The 17,540-nt window shown below is 64.9% G+C and overlaps 1 protein-coding gene across 5 annotated transcripts; it reads left to right on the top strand.

Annotated features, from left to right (window-relative positions):
• The first annotated feature begins 2,284 nt into the window (after positions 1-2,284).
• TELO2 (telomere maintenance 2) lies at positions 2,285-17,081 on the top strand. Of its 5 annotated transcripts, none has more exons than XM_069487115.1 (21): positions 2,285-2,306; positions 2,960-3,308; positions 4,180-4,457; positions 5,666-5,734; positions 5,985-6,132; positions 6,996-7,098; positions 9,028-9,096; positions 9,257-9,398; positions 9,472-9,608; positions 10,171-10,250; positions 10,425-10,538; positions 10,852-10,940; positions 11,123-11,214; positions 11,381-11,497; positions 11,615-11,686; positions 12,582-12,770; positions 13,256-13,347; positions 13,903-14,002; positions 14,200-14,264; positions 14,450-14,565; positions 16,975-17,081. In XM_069487115.1, the coding sequence occupies exons 2-21, from the start codon at positions 2,974-2,976 to the stop codon at positions 17,076-17,078; spliced, it is 2,511 nt and encodes an 836-aa protein (XP_069343216.1). In that variant the 5' UTR covers positions 2,285-2,306; positions 2,960-2,973; the 3' UTR covers positions 17,079-17,081. The 5 variants fall into 5 exon arrangements, with proteins under 5 accessions (XP_069343216.1, XP_069343218.1, XP_069343219.1 ...); XM_069487117.1 differs by lacking the exon at positions 2,285-2,306 and adding an exon at positions 2,345-2,497; XM_069487118.1 differs by lacking the exon at positions 2,285-2,306 and having other exon boundaries at positions 2,512-3,308; positions 9,266-9,398.
• The last annotated feature ends 459 nt before the right edge of the window (positions 17,082-17,540 follow it).

Below are 17,540 nucleotides of genomic sequence, written 5' to 3'. Positions count from 1 at the left end.
CCTGAGGGAGGACGAGGCTCCCGCTGTCTCCGCCTGAACACAGAAGGTGGTGTCGGCCTCAGGCATCGTCTCATCCTACGCCTCTCCCAGCTCCCTGGCTGAGCGATTTTCCTTCTTGGGCCCTGGCTGGATGTCAGGTGCTTCCTGCCACCTCAGTGAAAAGCATCTGCCTTCAAGCCACAGGCTGTGAGAATTGGAGGTTCCCAAGGAGACAAGTTTAAAACAGATGCAAACATTATCTTTGGAGAATTGTTCCACAGGGTGCAAGCCCTTGTCTGGTTGGCTCAGAGGCAGAGAGGAGGTTATGGCTTTAACAGGACACATGGATTCATGGTCCCCAGAAGCTGGAGCAGGACAGGGGACCCGACTGGGGCTTCGAGGTCAACAGAGCCAGGTCTGCAATGGCCTCCGGCATCCAGGCCCGCAGGGCCGCATCTTGTGAGGAACATGCGCTCTCTCCCTCCCCACCCGCCCCTGTAAGGCAATGGAAATGTGATTGGGAGCCACCTTAATTTATTCATTTTTGGGCACAGTTTTGCAGCAGGTTGAATGATGCCTCCCAAAAAGATTTGTCTAAGTCCTAACCTGGGTACCTGTGATAAAACGGTCTTACCTGGAAAAAGGCTCTTTGCGGTATAATTGAGCATTTTGAGGTGAGGTCATCCTGGATTATCCAGGTGGGCCCTAAAGCAAATGACAAGTGTCCTTACAAGAGACGGAGGGGGAGACGTGGAGGAGAAGGCCGTGTGGAGACAGAGGTAGAGTCTGGAGTGATGCTGCCGCGAGGAACACCTGGAGCCCCCAGAAACTGGAAGAGACAAAGTAGGACGCTTCCCTCGAGCCCAGAGGGAGCGTGACACTTGCTCTCAGACCTCGGGCCTCCAGAACTGTGATAGGGTAAATTTCTGTTGTTTTAAGTCACCCAGTCTGTGGTGCTAAGGTAATCATGAGGTGTCCCCTACAAGGGCATCCATCAGTCCCGAGACGGCATGGGCCCAAGCCTCATCTCGTCACATCAGAAGGCCACAGACGCGAGAAGATGCTAAAAGCACCCAGAGAAAAGTCTGGTCACGTAGGCGGGGTTGAGCTTTTCCCCAGAGCTGCCTCTCAGCAGCAGTGCTGGGTGCCAGAGGCTGGGGAGCAAACCTTGCCACTTCCGTGTACAGTTGTGTGTCTGGCTCCTCTGTGCGTCAGTCAGGAGTGAGAACAAGGACACTTCCAGACACGCAAAGCCTTGAGAAGTCACCTTCCCTGCACCCTCCGCTGGGAAGTTACCAGATGTCGGGCTTCGGGACAATAGCGGGTAAAGGAGGAATGGAGTTGCCGTGGGCGCTGGGGAGGCCGTAGCCCAGCAGTGGACTGGGGGCAGTTCCCGGGATGGGGGGGCGCCTGCAGAGTCCCAGGAAGGTCTTGTCCTCCCGTCCTCACACCCTGCACTCAATCCATCAGCTCTGCCTCCAAAGAAACACCCCGAGTTTAGTGGCTTCTCAACACTCTCACTTTCCCGAGCCCGTCCTTCCGTCTGCCCAGCTGGGCTCACTGTGCTGAGGCTGCCCCGCCGTCTGTTCTCACTGCGCCCAGCGTGGACCGTTAGGGAAGGGCAGATCCTGACACCCATTCCTCAACCCCTCCGGGAGCTGCCTACCGCACGGCAGAATCCGCAGTCCCAGCTGGGCCTTCCAGGCTGTGGCCGCCTGTCCCCCCCCAGCTCCACCTCCCTGGCCACACCTGTGGCCTCAGGCATGTGCACTGCAGGTTTCCGCTGCCACTGGGTATGCTCTTAGGTATCCACCACGTTTGGGGCTCTGCTCAAATGTCTCCTTTTCAGAGGCCTCACCTTACCTAAAATAACACCCCCGCTGCACGCTGCCTCTCATTTCGTTTTTTTTTAGACAGGGTCTTGCTCTGTCACCAGGGCTGGAGTGCAGTGGCGTCATCATAGCTCACCGCAGCCTCCAACTCCTGGGCTCAAGCCATCCTCTGGGACGACAGGCGTGAGCCACCGCGCCCGGCCCGGTTTACAAGTTTTTAAATCTCAGCTCACGTCCACAGCCGCAGGCGCCGGGCGGGGGCGTGTCGGACGCAGCTCTCACTCCCTGGCCCCGCCTCCTCGAGGCTGACGTCACTCCGCGGAGGGCGGACCGAGGGGAGCGGCGAGGCCGAGCGCGGCGGGCGCCGCGTGAACGACCCGCACCACGTGGGGAGGGAAGGCCCCGCCCCCTGCCTCTTCTGACCCCGCCCCGCCCCCGTCTGACCCCGGCCCGCCCTCCGGCGCAGGCGCAGCCGCAGCCGCGCGTGCTCGGCAGGTTAGTGGCGAGCGGCGGCGGGAATCGGCCCCGAGGCTCCGGAAGGCCCGAGGCGGCCGTGCCCGCTCCCGGAGCTCGTGCTCGGGCCGCCCGCTGGGCCGCCACAGAACTCGGTCCGGGGCCGCGGCGGCCGTGGCGAATCGGCGGCGAGCGGGGCCTGAGAGCGCGCGGCCCCTCGGGAGCCAGGCCGGGTCGGTCCGGGTCGGGTCGGGTCGGGTCTCGGGGCTCCGGAACCCGCGTTCCCCGCGAGCGGCCTGGGTCGCAGGTCACCGCTCCGGGCTGGCGCTGGCCGGTGACGCCGGACCGGGTTCTCACGTGGGCGCTGCTGACATCGGTTCCGAGGTGTTTGCCAGAGACGCTGGCCAGTGGCACTCCCGGTTGTAACAACTCTCGTTTGTCCCCGGGGGCATGCGCCCAGGAGCCGAGTGTTGGTGGAAGGTGTCAGACGCTGCAGGGAAGGAGAGGGCCAGGGAGCAGCTGAGGACAGGGCCGGGTCGGACCAGGGGCGGGAGGCCGGGTCCCCAGGGAGCTCCCTGTGCGGCCGGAGGTGGGGTCCTGAGGGTGTGTGAAGAAATGCTCGGTGACCCCTGGACTGAGTCGAGTTAATGCCGAAGCTTCTGGGCCTTCTCACGCGCGCTCTCCCGTGCATGCAGGCCTGTCCTGCAGGATGGATCCTGCCCGCTCCGAGGTCCGGCTCGCTGTCCAGGAGGCCGTGCACACCCTTTCGTCATCTGAGGATGGTGGCCACATCTTCTCCACCCTGGGGTCTCTGAAGCGGTATCTCAGTGACACGGAGAGCCCAGCCCTCCCCAGGGAGAAGGAGGAGTTTGCCACAGTGCACTTCTCCGCGGTTCTCAGATGTCTGGCGGGCGTGCTGAGCCCGGGCTGGCTGGAGCTGTTGCCGGACGGCCGGCTGGAGGAGCTGTGGGCCAGCTTCTTCCTGGAGGGCCCGGCTGACCAAGCCTTCCTGGTGCTGATGGAGTCCGTCGAGGGCACTGCAGGGTGAGTGGTGCTGGGCTGAGCACGGGTTGTTCGTGACCTCGGAAGCATAAGAAAGGCCTGTAGGACTGTGAGCCAACAGGTTCTCTAAATTCCGTGAGTTCAGCATCCTAAAAGGTGCTGGGGTTGACAGTAAACAGCTGAATGTAAAATGCCCGAATGTAAAAGCGGTTTGTGACCCTCTCCTCTGCAGTGGGAAGGACCTTGCTGTCTCCCTGTCGCACGCTGTGTCCTCTGTCCTGCTGTGTCGGAGAAGGCCAGGAGTGGGAGTGTTCACATCCCAGGGGCCCCAGTGAGCTGGGCAGGCGGTTGGCATGTGCCGTCTTCTGGGGCCCTTTCTGCCACTCTGGTTCCCGGCCCTGCAGTGAGGGACCCGGGCCCTGCAGTAAACTCTCAGGGCTCCTCGGGACACTCCAGGTTTCAGGGAAGCACAGTGTAGGCGACAGGTGTCTGATGTGGACTCCTGGCTCCAGGTGACTCCCAGATCCAACATGAGGTCACTGCGGTCCTTGCGAGGATGCCGTGTTTTTGAGGAGCTGGGTTTTAGAGGTTGCGGTGATAAACGGTGAGCAGGGGGTGGCGGAGCCCCCAGTGTGACTCCAGCTTGGGAGTCGTGTGGGTGTGACCAGCTCTCACACCCCACTAGAGATTGAGGTGGTTCAGGAGTGGAATTAAAAAGTTGTTCTTTCATTTGTAACCAGAACCAAAACTTATGAAAAAAGCTTTTTGTTTTAACTAATGAGCTCGAACATAAATGCTAACTCAGTTGGCCGGACTGCCTATTTAATGGGCTTCTGGGAGTCCTGGTGGCTACAAGGGGGTGCTGGCGAGGGACGGGCTTCGAGGGCTCCGCCCAACACGCCCGTGTGCTCAGCCCCAGCTTCCGTCTGATGAGGATGGCGCAGCTGCTGGCCGCGTTCCTGAGGGCGGGCAGGATGGCGGCTCTGATGGAGGCACAGTGTCGGCAGCAGACGTCGCCCGGCTTCCCCCTGCTCCGGGAGACGCTGCTCAGCAGGGTGGTGGGCCTGCCCGATCGCCTGGGCAACCGTCTGCAGCGGGGGAACCTGGCCGAGTTCCTCCCGCAGAACTACTTCCCTCTGCTCGGCAAGGAGGCTGTCCGGGTGCTGCAGGCCGTCGTGGACTCTCTCCGAGGTAAGGCCCTGCCTCGGTGTCCCTCTTGCAACCCGTCTTCTTGGGCTGCCGTCCCCCCCTTCCCTCTCTGGTGTCTCACGGTCTCCAGGGTCTTTGCAGTCTCTGGGTGGTGCTGTTAGGTCAGGTGACGTCGCCTGTCTTGGACAGCAGTGACCACATGCTGAAGCTTCATCCTTCCTGGCTTTTGACGTTGGGAGGTGGGGCTGACCCTTGATTCCTTCAGTTCTTGGGGACATTTGGTGAAGTCATCAGGACGGGGTTTGCCGCCCCCTGCCCCTCGCTGGGCGTCCGCTGGAAGGTCCTTCGCTCTGAACGGTAGGGCGGCTCCTCCTCTGTCCCTTCCTCCAGCTCTGCACAGGCCGAGAGACGCCTCGGGGGCAGCTCGGGTGGCCCTGGCCCGGCTGTCCCCAAGCCTGCTCCACGGGCCACTCCCACCTTGTTCTCGCCACCTCCTCCCAGTGCTCAGGCCCAGCTCCCCGGAGGCCCCTCAGGTCCTGCACGGCCCCCATCTGCCCAAGCCACCTGGTCTCACCTGGGTGTTGCAGTGACCTCCCGAGCTCCGTCCCTCATTCCGGACTGTAGCTCTGGCCCGGAGCTGCTATGTGCGCTGGCTGGTGCCTTAAGGAGCTTTGGGATCCACCGAGAACATACGTGGAGCGTGTCTCCCTCACGCTCGCAGTGGTGGCCTTGGGTTCATCTCGCCTGACCTATGCGCCCCTCCCTGGTCGCCCGTGCTGCGCCCCCACGCGTGGCTCCGTGGCTGTCCATGGCTGTCCACCCGTCAGCCCCAGCGGCCCTGCTCCTCTCACAGAGCTGGTGCCCCTGCCCGTCCCCTTGCTCCCCATGTTCCAGCAGGGCTCACTTCACAGATGCGGGCGTGTGTCCCTTCCCTGCGGGTGGCGCTCCGTACTCCCAGGCCCACCCCAGTGGCTGACCGACTGCGGCCGGGTCCCCTCAGTCCTCGTCTTCCTCCTTGGTGACGTTATCTACATCCTGATTTTGTAGGATCATCGTGACCATTAAGTGACCTAATATATGTGATGCTTTTTAAACCGCCACGGGTGGCCCCTCAGTTAAATCAGTGCTGCTAACACGCAGACGGCGGTTGGAACTGGCCTGAACTGCGCAGCGTGGACGCCTGTCCGTCTGCGCTTGCTCGGCTGTCGTTGCGCTGGTGCCTGTAAAAGGGGTCCTGCTTTCTGTCCCAGGTGGCTTGGACTGCTCCGTCTCCTTCGTGTCTCAAGTCCTGGGGAAAGTCTGTGTCCACGGGAGACGGCGTGAGTAGAGCAGCGCTTTCCGCCCTGTCCCCACCCCGGCCATCCCGTCGGCCGTCGTGTGGATGGTCGAGAATCCCCCCGGCCCCGAGCCCCCACGACCCCCTCGCTGGGTCAGTGGCGCCAGCTGTCCTGGGCCCCTCGGGTCGGGGGCTGGGCTGTGCCAACTGGGGAGCCAGTGGGGCTCCCTGGACGCACCCTGGGCGCTGGGGCAGGTGCCGCTCCTGAGGCTCAGGCTCCGTGTGCCCCTCAGAGGAGACTCTGGGCGTGCTGGTGCCTGGGCTGACCGCGCTCACCGAGGGGAGCTGCCTCTGGCAGCGGGTGTGCTGGCGCCTGGTGGAACAAGTGCCGGACCGGGCCATGGAGGCCGTGCTGACGGGGTTCGTGGAGGCCGCCCCAGGGTAAGCCGCCCGGTGCTCTTCCCGCTGCCGACGCTCCCTCTGGGGGTGGGCCAGACTCTCCTGCGGCTGCCGTGCCTTTGTGCTACTTTTCCTGGGCACCAGGCTGCAGCCAGTCCCCTGTGTTGGTGGCTCAGGGTGCGACGGCCCCCCCTGCCTGGTGGCCAGTCCCCCAAACTTGCTGCTTCAGGTTGGCTGTCGAACTGGTGGGGAAACGCAGGGGCCAGTGCTGACCACCTGTGCAACTTCTTTGTTTTTTATTGTGAGACAGGGTCTTTTTCTGTCACCCAGGCTAGAGTGCAGTGGCATCACCACAGCTCAAACTCCTGGGCTCAAGTGATCGTCCTGCCTCAGTCTCCCGAGTAGCTGGGACTACAGGCATGTGCCACCATGCCCAGCTAGTTTTTTCTATTTCTAGTAGAGACGGGGTCTCGCTCTTGCTCAGGCTGTGAATACGGTTCCGCGGGCACACGGCTGTGCTCTGGCTGCTTTTGGCTACGTCGGCAGGAGTGAGCGGTTGCCGCAGAAACTGTGTGGCCTATAAACCTAAAATGTTTACTCTCCGGCCCTTCACGGAAAAGGTTGAGTTCAGCTCGGACTTGGTCACAGCCGGGCCAGGATGCCGTCTGCGCTGACCCCTCACAGCTGGGGTCCAGCCTCTCGGGGTTTCTGCATTTAGGCTCTGCAGGAGGAAGGGTTAAGGCCGCCCGAGATGTCCGAGGACTGGCCCCCAGGCTCATGGCCGGCAAGCGTCAGGGCCCAGTGTCCATCCTGGCTCTGCCACATCTGGGTTCATGCCTCCCCCTCCCCTCCGCCTGCGCCTGCCGCGGCTCGTGACTCCGGCCCCTCCGGACTCCACCTCATAGGCCCGAAGTGCTGTCTCGGCTGCTGGGGAACCTGGTGGTGAAGAATAAGAAAGCGCAATTTGTGATGACCCGGAAGCTTCTGTTCCTGCAATACCGACTCACGGTGAGAACGCAGGCACGGGCGTGGCGGGGCTGCCCCGGGTCACAGAGTGGCTACAGAAGTGCGCTCAGAGCAGTGTCTGTGGCCCGGGACGTGTTGCCGTGATTCGGCAGCCCGCAGGAGTCAACGCAGCCGTGGGTCCGTCCTGCCCCTTGGTGGCCCCACGGTGCCGGATCTGGGCCAGTGCGTCACACGTCCCCTAACCCAACCCCCAGAAGCCGCCCTCACCAGCTGTGCTCCGTGCCTGGGTTGATAGGTCCGGACCCAGGCTGTGTGTTCCCCAGCACGTGACTGCTGCTGTCCCTGTGTCCTGGTGCCAGGCTCTGACCCGAGGGCTGGCCGGCTGTCAGGGCGCGGTGGGCGTCTCAGGCTGTGGCGCAGGGCAGGACAGGTGGGCGTGAGGCCAGAGCCGGGCGCACCGAGGCCTGGGACTCACTTGTCTTCTCACGCGGCAGTACTTGCTGGTGCCCACCACGTGCCGAGTTCTTTCTTGGTTGCCGAACGTCCCACTGGGGGCTGAAGAGCCACAGGCCTCCTCATGGGGTTGACGCCACAGGGAGGGAGGAAGATGCCGCACGTGCACGCCATGGTGTGACGTGGGTGCTCGGGGCCCAGGCGGACGAGTGCCACGGGGCTTGCGAAGACTTGGTGATGAGACACCTGAGGCCACAGGGTGTGGCCCCAAGAGACAGGGCCTGGGCGGTCAGCCTCCGAGCAGGATGGGCCGTGAGCAGGATGGGCCCTGCGGCCTGAGCTGGTGCTGGGCCCCGCCTGCTACGCAGAGCAGGAGGCTGGGGAGGACGGAGAGGCCAGGGCGGCCAGATCCAGAGCCTTGTGGCACCTTCATGGTGTGACGGGGCAGCTGGAGGGTTGGAGCAGAGGTGACAACACCCAACTGTGTCACAGAGACTCGGTCTGGCTGCTGTGTGGGAGGCCAAGGGGCCAGGGCGGAGATGATCCTCACTCACACCTGCCTGCAGCGTGGTGCACCCCGCGGCACAGCACAGCGGGCGTCGAGGCAGGGTGGGCGTCACCTGGAGCTTGACGCAGCCCAGCCGTGCTCAGGGGGTGGGTGGGGGTGACGAGAGATGCCCCAGCCGGCCCCTGAGGGAGAACAGCCCGGGCTGTCCTGCCCAGGATTCGCGGCCCCGGAACCCCACCGAGCTGACAGCCTTCCAAGTCCCCGGAGCATGAGACAAACCAGGGGACCAGGCCACAGAGCAGACGCGCAGGTGCCGGAGTGGACTTTGGGGGTCACGGTCCTGGGGGGTGGGGCTGTCGGGATGAGGACGCAGCAGCGAGGGGACAGCGGAGCAGCTTCCAGCATGTCCCTGAAAGGAGCAACCCGAGGAGTAAGCGAGGAGCCACGGCAACGGAGAGGACGTAACTGAACGTGCAGCGGAAAGCATGGCGCCGCGTCCTGCGGCGAGAGGAGGGATTCGTCCCTGTGGGCACCGCGTCAGTGACGAGAAAGGCAAAGTCAGATGGGAGCGGAGGAGCCGCACGCGGGTCGAGGGCAGCCTGTACTGGGGGGAAAACACGCTGGGGCGCGGAGGGCCGGCGTGAGTCGAGGCGGCGCAGGCCCGGGTGTCGCGGGGCTCCCACCCCTAGGGGTCCAGGAGACCTCGATGCTGTGCGTCACTCCACGCAGCCAGCCTGAGAACTGGGATGAAATGGAAAACTCCCTCAGGAGAACTTTGTGCCCAAGGTGGCTTGCAGAAGCAGAGTGTGCCCTGCGCGGCCGGAGCTCTCGTTTTGCACAGCTTTCCCCGGTCCCCACTAGCCGGGGGCAGAGGGCGGCCCCTGCACGCACGTCCCACGGCTGCCGGCCCAGACCCCTGCCGATCCCGGGCCCCCGCGGGACGGCTCTCGGCCTCCGGGAGCCCCGGGCTGGGCAGTGAGTGAACAGACAGGACGCGGCTTTTGTTGCAGACGCCCGAGCTGCAGAGCCTGCTGGGGTACCTGGCCATGGACAGCCAACGGCGCCCGCTCCTCCTGCAGGTAAGTCCCCCTGTCCTTGTGTCCCCTCGGGGTCCCTGGGAGAAGGGCCGTGCAGGGTCCACCTTCTGGTGGGCAGGGCAGAGAGGGGCCGGCTCGGCCTGGTGCTGGCGCGCAGAGCCAGGCGCCGAGCCCACGTGGTCCTGGGCCGTGCCGCCCGCAGGTGCTGCAGGAGCTGCTGGACACGTGGGGCAGCAGCAGCGCCGTCCGGCACACGCCCCTGCCGCAGCAGCGCTACGTCAGCAAGGCCGTGCTCGTCTGCCTGGCGCAGCTGGGGGACGCGGAGCTGCGGGACAGCCGGGACGGTGAGCGGGCGGCTCGGGCGCCCCTGGCCCCGGGCGCCCCGAGGTGCTCAGGGTGCGTGTCTGGTGCTTCCAGAACTGCTGGCCGGCATGATGGCCGGCGTGAAGTGCCGCCTCGACAGCAGCCTGCCTGCCGTGCGCCGCCTGGGCATGATCGTGGCGGAGGTCATCAGCGCCCGCCTCCACCCCGAGGGGCCTCCCCTGAGGTTCCAGGTGAGTGGGGCTGTCCCCTCCATGTCCCCTCCGCGTGACTGGCCCGGGTCTCCCAAGAGGCTGTCAGTCCAGCCCCCACGTCGCCTCAGCTCCTTGGGGTCCAGCCTCGCGGTTGGTGTTGGCCATGCCGAGGGCCGAGGCTTGGGGGTCGCAGGCGTGGCCCTCAGCTCCTGGGGGGCCAGGCGAGTCAGGGCCGAGCGCTTGTTCCCCCGGAGCAGACGCCCTGGACGTGTCCACAGACTCGTCCAGACAGGGATCCAGGCGAGGCTGTGGGTGGAGGGAGCAGTCGCCTGGGTGTGTCCCCTCCCCTGTCCACTGAGCCCCTGGGGGACCCCTGCCCCTCCTTCAGGAGAAGGTGGGGCCCGTGTGGCCCTCAGCCCACCTGTGCACACCTGTGCTGTCCTCGGCCCGTGTGGACACTGGGAAAGTCACTTTTGGAAGGCGACTGGCTGTCCGCGGCTGCGCCACGGGGGAGGCTGGGCTGCGAGGGCCGGCTGTGCCTCTGTCCCCTTGGGGAGGTGCTGCCGGTGGGTATCACTGACCCGGTTGTCTGCGCCTGCAGTACGAAGAGGACGAGCTGAGCCTGGAGATGCGGGCCTTGGCCACCCCCCGGCCGGCAGGCGACGGCGTCCTGGAGGCGGGGTGAGGGTCTGCGTGCCCCTGGCCCCGCGTCCGTGTGCGCTGGGCACCCGCCGTCCAGGGCCCAGGACAGGAGCTAAAGGGCGGGGGTGGGGGCGAGCGATTCCGAGGCACAAGCAGGTTCTGAGACCGGGTGCTCCAGGGGGCCTGGAAGGGTTTGTTCTTATTGTTTCCTAGAAGCCAGCCGCTGGCTCCAGCCCCTGCAGAGACCCCCGCGGAGACCCCTGCAGAGGCCGTGGACAGCGGTGTCCCCCAGGCACCGCCGGAGGGCTCCGACTCGGAGCTGGACAGGTAGGGGTGGGGCTCCCTGACCCGGTAACCCCGGCTGCCCGCGCCCCTGCGGGTGGGCACCTCGGCCTCCACTGCACGCTGGGCTGGGCAGTGCTGTGGCCCTGGTGGCCGGCCCACTGCCTTGTCTTCCTCTTCGGTCCGCGTACGTGCCGCAGCTCCTGCCCCTGCCGCCCCTCCGCCCCTCCCAAGGGCTGCAGGGACTTGGGAGTGAACGTGCGCGTTTTCAGGAGGGAGGAGGGGGCACTGAGCCAGCTCTGGGGGCTGCTTCTCATGGGCCGTGGGCGCTTCTGTGTCCACTTTTTTTCTTCCCCAGTGATGATGAGTTTGTCCCCTATGACATGTCGGGGGACAGAGAGCTCAAGAGTGGCAAGGCGCCTGCGTACGTCCGGGACTGCGTGGAAGGTGGGTGTGGGCCTAGGTGGCCCTTGCTGTCTGCTCCGTGGGGCGGTCCCCAGCCCTGGACAGCCCTCGTCCTGACACTCGGGGCTGCCAGGAAGCCCTCGGCGGGACAGCAGGTGTCGCTGCCGGCGCCTGGCTCAGGGTTAGCGCTGAGAGGGACAGAGGCCTGTCTGGGTTCTGTGCAGCCCTGACCACGTCTGAGGACGCAGAGCGCTGGGAGGCAGCCCTGCGGGCCCTGGAGGGCCTAGTCTGCAAGAGTCCCGAGGCCACCCGCGAGGTGAGTGGGCGAGGGGCTGCCGGGGAGGTTGGGAGGGCCTGCGGTGGCTGCTGCCCCTGCACTGTCTGCGTCCTGGGTCCCGGGGGCTGGTGTCTGGCTGGTGTGGGATTCGGTGGCTGCTGTTTCTGCCGGGGCTGCAGGCATCCCGTTCCTACCCCGCGTGCAGGTGAGCTTGGAGCTGGCCAAGGTGCTGTTGCACTTGGAGGAGAGGACCTGTGTGGCGGGATTTGAGGGGCTGCGCCAGAGAGCCCTGGTGGCCGTCACTGTCACAGACCCAGCCAGGGTGAGCCCAGTGCCCTGGCCAGGCAGGCGCAGCGGGGAGCGCTTGGGGCTCTGCCTGGTGCCCGAGGGCAGCCCCGGGTGGCCTGCGGGGTCCTAGTGGCTTCCTTTGTGCACTCAGGTAGCCGAGTATCTGACCTCGCAGTTCTACGCCCTGAACTACAGCCTCCGGCAGCGCATGGACATCCTGGACGTAAGTGTCCCTGGCCTCTGTCCAGGAGTCCCCTTGGTGCTGGACCCGAGGGTCTTGGACAGGCCTCTGCCTGCTGCGTGTGACAGCAGGTCACACTCGGCAGTGGCGGAGTTGGGCTCGACAGCTGAGTTCTTTTGTTTTTTAAAGTAATAGTTTTACTGACATAATTCACACACCATAAAATAACACCATTTTGGGATAAATTGTGGGATATTACGCAGCTGTAAAAAACCTGAAATTCTGATACATGCTACAGCACGGATAACCCGTGAACACGTGCTCGAGCCAGTCTCAAAGGCCAGGGCATCATCGGGCTGCATTTGCGTGGACTGTGCCGGGCGTCAGGGCCGTGGAGCCAGCAGGGCGGGGGGTGCCGGGGCTGCGGGAGCGGGTGGGGAGTGACCGGGAGGAGCTTCCATTTGGGAAGATGAAGAGGCCGGTGCTGGTGGTGGTTGCCCAACACGAGCATACTCATTACCACCATGGAAATGGACATTTTTAAATGGTTAAAATGGTAAATGTGATATTTTGCCACAATAAAACAAAAAGGACCCAGAGGGCATCACAAAGAACTCGCCATTTTTAAGTGAACAGTTTGGCGGCATTTGGTGCACTCACCTGTCCGCTCCGGAGGTTTCCGCGGCCCCGCAGGGAAGCCCCGCCCAGCACGTGTCCTGTCTTGGACTTGCCTACCCTGGACGTTTCGGGGAAATGGAGTCACGTGCACATGGCCTTGTGTCTGGCTTCCTTGGCGGACGTGGTGTCTGGGGGCAGCCACCTGGGCCCTGTCCCGCAGCACTTGTGTTCACTGAGGCTGCGCATGCTTGGTGGGTAACTTAGGAGTGTCATTGGTCCCCACGACGACGGGACTGCCCGGGTGTCTCCACCCCTCCAGGTCCTGACCCTGGCTGCCCAGGAGCTGTCCCGACCTGGCCGCCTCAGGAGGGCTCCGCAGGACGGCCGCCCTCGTCCTGGCGCCTGCTCGCCGCCCCTGGCCGCCTCCCAGCCTGGCAGCGCCGCGGCTCCCGACTGGCGGGTGGCGGTGGAGGAGCGGATCAGAAGCAAGACCCGGCGGTTCTCCAAGGTCAGCCTCACGGGCTCAGTGTGCGGCCAGTTTCCTCCGGGGGCGGGCGGCACCAGCACCGGTGGCCTTGAAGGGAGGTTCACAGCACAAACCGAGGAATGTGGCAATGCACGGCGGAGTCAAACTGGTCCCGGATCCAGCTCAGAAGCAGACGACCCGCGGGTGCTCTGTCGCCGGGGCCCATCTCGGCCCAGAGTGGTCTTGCCCCACGCGGGATGTCTGGAGACTTCTGGCTGTGGCTGGGCGGGGGAGGCAGGGCGGCTGCTCAGCGTCGCGCAGCTTGCAGGGCAGCCCTCGCCATGGGCGTTATCCGGTCCTGAACGTCCGTGTGTGAGGCTGGGATCCCTGGTTTGGGCCGAGGGAGCCGGAGTCCTGTCGCCGTCGGCACAGGGCCTGGGGCTGCGCGGCTTTGCCCGTCCTGTGTGGGCGGGAGGGCCGCTCGCTGCCGGCCGTGCACCTCCGTGAGCGCCATGTGGTGTTGGCAGGGCGCTCCCCGGCTGGGACCCGCAGGTGGTCCCAATGCCTTCAACTCCGTGGCCGGCTACTTCTTCTTCCCCCTCATTCAGCGCTTCGACAGGTGAGTGGGTTTTCCACAGGCCTGTGGATTTGGGGAACAGGAGCCCTGACACACCCTGTGGACAAGAGTTTCCCAGGGTGGGGTCCAGTGGGGTTTGGGGCGTGAGCAGGGGTCATGACTTTCACCATGGTTTTTTGTAAGCTTAACTTAAATGATGCAGAATGTTCCGCCAAGTTCCCTCTGCCTTGAGCTCTGTGGTGGTGTTTTCATCGTCACTCTGTGTTCCCAGATGTCTGGTGCACGGTGGGGCTGGTGGGGCACGAGCTGGCAGACGCTGCCCTCGCCTGGCCTGGGCCCCCAGGTCCGGGTGTGTGGCTCGTGGGTGGCAGTGCGGTGGGGGTGGGGGCCTTGGCTGGGCCATGCCAGGCCGTCCTTCACTGACCGGGCATCTGGAAACACCTTCTCCCATGGCTCTTTTGGTGGCACGTGGGCTCAGGGTGCTGAATGCAGGAGAGGCTTTGTGGAGCTTCCTAGAGTCTCCCTTGGTGGCCCAGGAAGTGGGGAGCCCGCCCCGAGGTGCCCACGCTGCACCATTTGCTGAATTCTGTGTTGTAGGCCTCTGGTGACCTTTGATCTATTGGGAGATGACCAGTTGGTTCTTGGGAGACTGACTCACACCTTAGGGGCTATGATGTACCTGGCCGTCAATACCTCGGTGAGCTGGGAGGGGAGTTGAAGGCGCTGAGCACTGCAAGGCCCCTCCCGGCCCTGGGGACAGGTGTCTGAGGGAGGGGCCGCCTGCACGAGGCTCCGCAGGGCAGTGGAATGTCCCTCGCCCTCGCACGGCGTGGTCCCTGGGGGTGGGGATGGGCGCGGAGGACCCCCGCCTACCGCTCCTATGCCGGCCCCCAGGTGGCTGTGCCCATGGGCAAGGCCCTGCTGGACTTCGTGTGGGCCCTTCGCTTCCACGTCGACGCGTGAGTGGCCCGAGGGGCTGGGGCAGGGTGGGTCTCGGGACGCACAGGTGTCATCGCTGAGGCCACACGGAGCCTCCAGGCAGCTGGCAGGCGGCTGGACCTGGCGCTTCCCAAACAGGAAATGTGCTGGGCGGGGGCCGGGCGGGGACCAGAGGGGCTCAGCCTCCCGCCTCCTTGCGCGGCAGCTACGTGCGCCGGGGCCTGCTGTCTGCCGCGTCCTCCGTCCTGCTCAGCGTACCTGCCCAGCGGCTGCTGGAGGACCTGCCGGACGAGCTGCTGGAGGCCAGGTCCTGGCTGGCAGGTGCGTGTGTCCCCGGCTGCGTCCGTGAGGCAGGCGGGGCGTCCGGCGCCAAACAGCTCCTGCGCGCGGCCCGTCTGGACAGGCACATCCCTCCTGGGTGCCGACAGGCTTGTGGTGGCCTCAGTGTGGGGGGCAGGGGAGGCAGTTCTCACGGCCACTTTGGGAGCCCTGCAGCAGAACCCGAGGGCAGGTGCCCCCACTGTGTTCCTTCCCGAACCCCAAGTTCCAACCGGGTCTGAGGACCGTGGAGTGGGCGCCCAGCACCTGCCCCCAGGCTCATCCACGGAGCGTTTGGCCACTGTGCTCCTCCTGAATGGTTTTTTTTATTTTAATTTTTATTTTGTTTATTTTAATAAGTTTTTGTGTTCAGAGGCAGAGTCTCACTCTGTCTGGCAGGCTGGAGTGCTGTGGTGTCACCACGGCTCACAGCAGCCTCAAACTCCTGGGCTCGAGGGATCCTCCTGCCTCAGCCTCCCGAGTAGCTGGGACTATAGGCATGCGCCACCACGCCTGGCCACATATGTTCTTTGTAAAGTCAGTTGCAGATGTTGTGACCCTTCCCCCTGGGTCCTTGAGCTGGGGCCAAGGACAGGCCACTGTGACCCCCTCAGGACACCACTCGGAGAGAACGTCCAGCCTGGCTACCCCAGGACTGGCCCTGTTCTTCCCTTCAGCCCTGACCTGGGACCCAGCGGGGCCCCTACGCAGCCCTGAGCTGCCGCCCTCTTGGGCGCCTTTGGTGGGCGCGGCTCCCTGGTGCCCTTTGTCACCTGTGGCTTTTGAAGCCCAGGTTGTCTTGTGCCCCCCGCTGTGGTTTCACTGACCCCCGACTCCGCGAGTGTCAGGACGGTCCTGGCCAATGCCAGCTCCTTTTCAGGGACTTGCACTGCAAGCACCTCTGCTGGGGACGCTAGTGGGAGCCTCCCCGTGGGGATGGCCGGTCTCTGCTCTGCCCCAGCTGTCTCCCCACCTGGGCGTGGGCTCCTGCTGGGGCGCAGTCCTGCTCATCTCGAGGGGCTGCCGAGCTCGTTGGGTTTGAACAGGCATTTCCCGTGGAGCCGCCGGGGACAGGGCAGAGGAACAGAGCGTGGGACTGACAGGCTCCCTGTCCCACGTCCCTGTGCTTAGGGCGGTGGCTGAGTACGCACACATCTTACCGCCAGAGCCTGTCTCTGAGAAGCGGGACAGTACCGGGGGGTCCTTCTTTTAAGGGGGAGTGAGGGCCCGTCAGGTGACGACCCCTTGGAGCCACCCAGCTCCCTCCTCAGCTGGCAGTGACCTGCCAGGAGCGTCCTGCTGCATCAAGGACGACAGTTCCCTCCGTGGCTGTGTGGGGAGCCCCCAGTGTGGGGGGCAGGGCTGCCACACCCCTCCCTGCCACTGGGCTCCTGCTTCCCCAGGGACTCAGCACTTGCGTCACAGCAGTCGGGGGAGGAGCTTGTGGGGACAGAAGCACCTGGTCCTCAGCAGTGACTTCAGCTCAGGGCATGGAGGGGGTCTGGCCAGTGCAGCCTTGTCCACTGTGTCAGGGCAGCGCCGTGGCTGAGCACAGACTCCCCCGAGGGTCTCCAGGTGCCCCTCGTACATTGTGAGGGGTGTTGGGGTAACCCCCACTAGCGGAGCCTCCGGTGGCTTGCCAGGCTCTAGGAGACCTTGGTGAGGGCCCTGGCGTGGTGGGGATAGCCGGAGATTTGGTGCCACCCTGAGTGGGGCAGTGCAGGACTCCAGACCCCCAGAGGCCACCTCCCTGGCCGCCTCCATGGGTGGGGTCACCTCCTGACCTCCATCAGGTGGTGGGCGGCCGCTCATACACTCCTGGGTGCCCTGCCTCTGTGACTCAGCACCGTGGCGCAGCTGCAGCGTGACCCTCTGGGCCAGAGCGGGCCCTGCCTGCTCCTGGGCTGGGCAGCCCCTCCCCCACTGGCAGTGCGGTCACTGCTCTCTCCGTGCGGCCCAGCTGCAGGCTCTCGGGGGGACTCCCAGGCTCCTGAGCAGCCCCCTGCCCCCACTCGAGGCAGGTGTGGCAGGGGGAGGGCTGCTCACCTGTGTGTGTCTCGCAGCAGTGCCGGGCCCAGGGAGGGTCCTGCCTCTCTCTTCGGGCCGGTTTTCTCCCAGGGTGCTGCTGTGGTGGGTGGGATGCCCCGTGTGTCCCGCAGCGGAGGGTGTCCCTGTCACCTGGCCCCCTGGCCGAGGCTCCCAGCCCCAGGGGGAAGGGGGTTGCTCACGCACAGGGACGTGGTGGTGCACCCTTGTCAGCATCCGAGATGGGGCCTTAGTGAGGGTGCTGGTGCCACATGCCCACGGCCTGGCAGGTGGCTCATCTAGGAACACTTCAGAGGAAAGAGAAGAGCAAACAGCTGGCCCTGTGACGCTGCCTCATGTTCCGTTTTCATTCTTATCTTACGGCAGACGTGGCCGAGAAGGACCCGGATGAGGACTGCAGGGTGCTGGCACTGAAGGCTCTGCTGCTTCTGGAGAGACTCAAGGACAAGCTCCTCCCACCGTCGCCTTAGTCCCCTGCGCCTTTCCCCAGCCCGGGGCCCCAAACAGGAGGCCCAAGGAGCGGAGTGGAGCGGAGGACCCAGGCAAATGTCGGGGCTTTGCAGCGCGGCCAGGTCTGGAGCGGCAGCCGGTGCCGAGCGTGCAGATGCAGGAAGGCCCGCGGCCCCCGCCTGCACCCCCGCCGCTGTCTTTAGCCCGGCAAGTCTGAGCGTTCGGCTACAAATGCACACGGGCCTGGGCGCTGCCATCACAGCACACAGCAACCTGAACGAATGCTGGGGCTGGGGGCGTTGGCAGGAGTTGACCCCTGCAGTGAGGGGGAATCGGGGAGTAGCAGGGGAGGAAGGTGGGAGCTGCTGCTTAGGGCCCCAACGCTCCCGCAGGAGCCAGCAGGAAGGGCACAGCCCTGTGGCCTTCGCACGTTGTGTCCCCAGAACAGTGAAGAGCAGCAGGTGGCCGGGCACGGCCTTCAC

This window comes from Eulemur rufifrons, chromosome 14 (assembly GCF_041146395.1).
Source record: "Eulemur rufifrons isolate Redbay chromosome 14, OSU_ERuf_1, whole genome shotgun sequence".
In the NCBI taxonomy this organism is placed as follows: Eukaryota; Metazoa; Chordata; class Mammalia; order Primates; family Lemuridae; genus Eulemur; species Eulemur rufifrons.
Note: the sequence above shows the minus strand (reverse complement) of the source record. Positions and strands in the feature narration are given on the sequence as shown.